The 1,137-nt window shown below is 50.7% G+C and overlaps 1 protein-coding gene across 1 annotated transcript; it reads left to right on the top strand.

Moving 5' to 3' along the window:
- Positions 1-345: 345 nt before the first annotated feature.
- LOC144134061 (uncharacterized) lies at positions 346-669 on the top strand. Its single transcript, XM_077667054.1, has one exon. It carries the CDS (start codon positions 346-348, stop codon positions 667-669), a length of 324 nt encoding a protein of 107 aa, XP_077523180.1.
- The last annotated feature ends 468 nt before the right edge of the window (positions 670-1,137 follow it).

Genomic DNA, 1,137 nt, shown 5'->3' with positions numbered 1-1,137 from the left:
AAGCACTGGAACACGGGACAACTGGCACCGTCCTGGAAGCTGTCGGACCTACGATGCATACCAGAGCCCGACAAACCCTCGCTGTTAGGAAACCTTCACCCAATTTAACTAACGTCGCGCCTGGGCAAACTCTTCGAGAGGCTCATCCCCACCAGGTTTGCAAGATACTTGGGGGCAACAATCTGCTGCTGACAGCGCAGTTTGAATTGCGGCCGAACATTTCAACGCAGGACGTCCTGCTATAGATATGTAAAGCCCTTCTTGAGAAAGCTTAAAAAAACCCAGATCGGGGCCAGTTTAGCACTTGATTTGAAAGGCGCATTTGAAATCTTCCACTCTAGTATAATGAGTGGCCTAGTCGATGTCAACTGTGGTCCCAAGACATACAGCTACATCAAAGACTTCCTAACATTAAGACAGGCCGTACTCAACCTGGGCTCCTTCCGATCTGAGCCCATCACACTTGGCCCACTAGGAACACCGCAGGGGGCTGTCCTGTCATCTCTGATTTTCAACCTAGCGATTAAGGACCTACTATCCCAGCTTCAGAACATCAAAGGTGTACAACACGCCATCTACACAGACGACATCCCGATCTGGTGTCGCACCGCGAATGGCGCAGAAGTTGAACAGCTTCTCCGGGCAGCAGCCGACGTGTTCCACCAGTAAACAAAAATCCCAGGCCTACCGTGCGCCTCAGAGAAGTCGGCATTTCTCGTACTCGAGAAGCCGAGACAACCTCTGACCAAAAACATCTCCATCCGCATCGATCGACAAGAAATCCCCAAGGCACTCGAAATTAAGATGCTGGGCCAGTATTTACCACAAGGCCGGCAAAAGACGACCACCGCCAAAATGTTCTCAACTAATCAGCAGATAACCAGGATGCTCAGCCGCAACTGCAACAAGCACAAGGCATAAAAGAGGTGGGACATAATTCGCCTGGTGCAAGCATTCTTCGTCTCACAACTAGTGCACGGCACTGCCTAGCCCCACCTCACCCAGTCAGAAATAGCAAACCTGGAACCACTCATACGCGTGGCTTACAAAACGGCACTGTGTCTCCCACAGACAGTATCAACATCGCACCTCATGTTTCTTGGCATCTACAATACGCTCCAAGAAATATTGGAGGCG

Source organism: Amblyomma americanum, chromosome 5 (genome assembly GCF_052857255.1).
Source record: "Amblyomma americanum isolate KBUSLIRL-KWMA chromosome 5, ASM5285725v1, whole genome shotgun sequence".
NCBI classification, from domain to species: Eukaryota; Metazoa; Arthropoda; class Arachnida; order Ixodida; family Ixodidae; genus Amblyomma; species Amblyomma americanum.
This window is presented reverse-complemented; position numbering and strand designations above follow the sequence as displayed.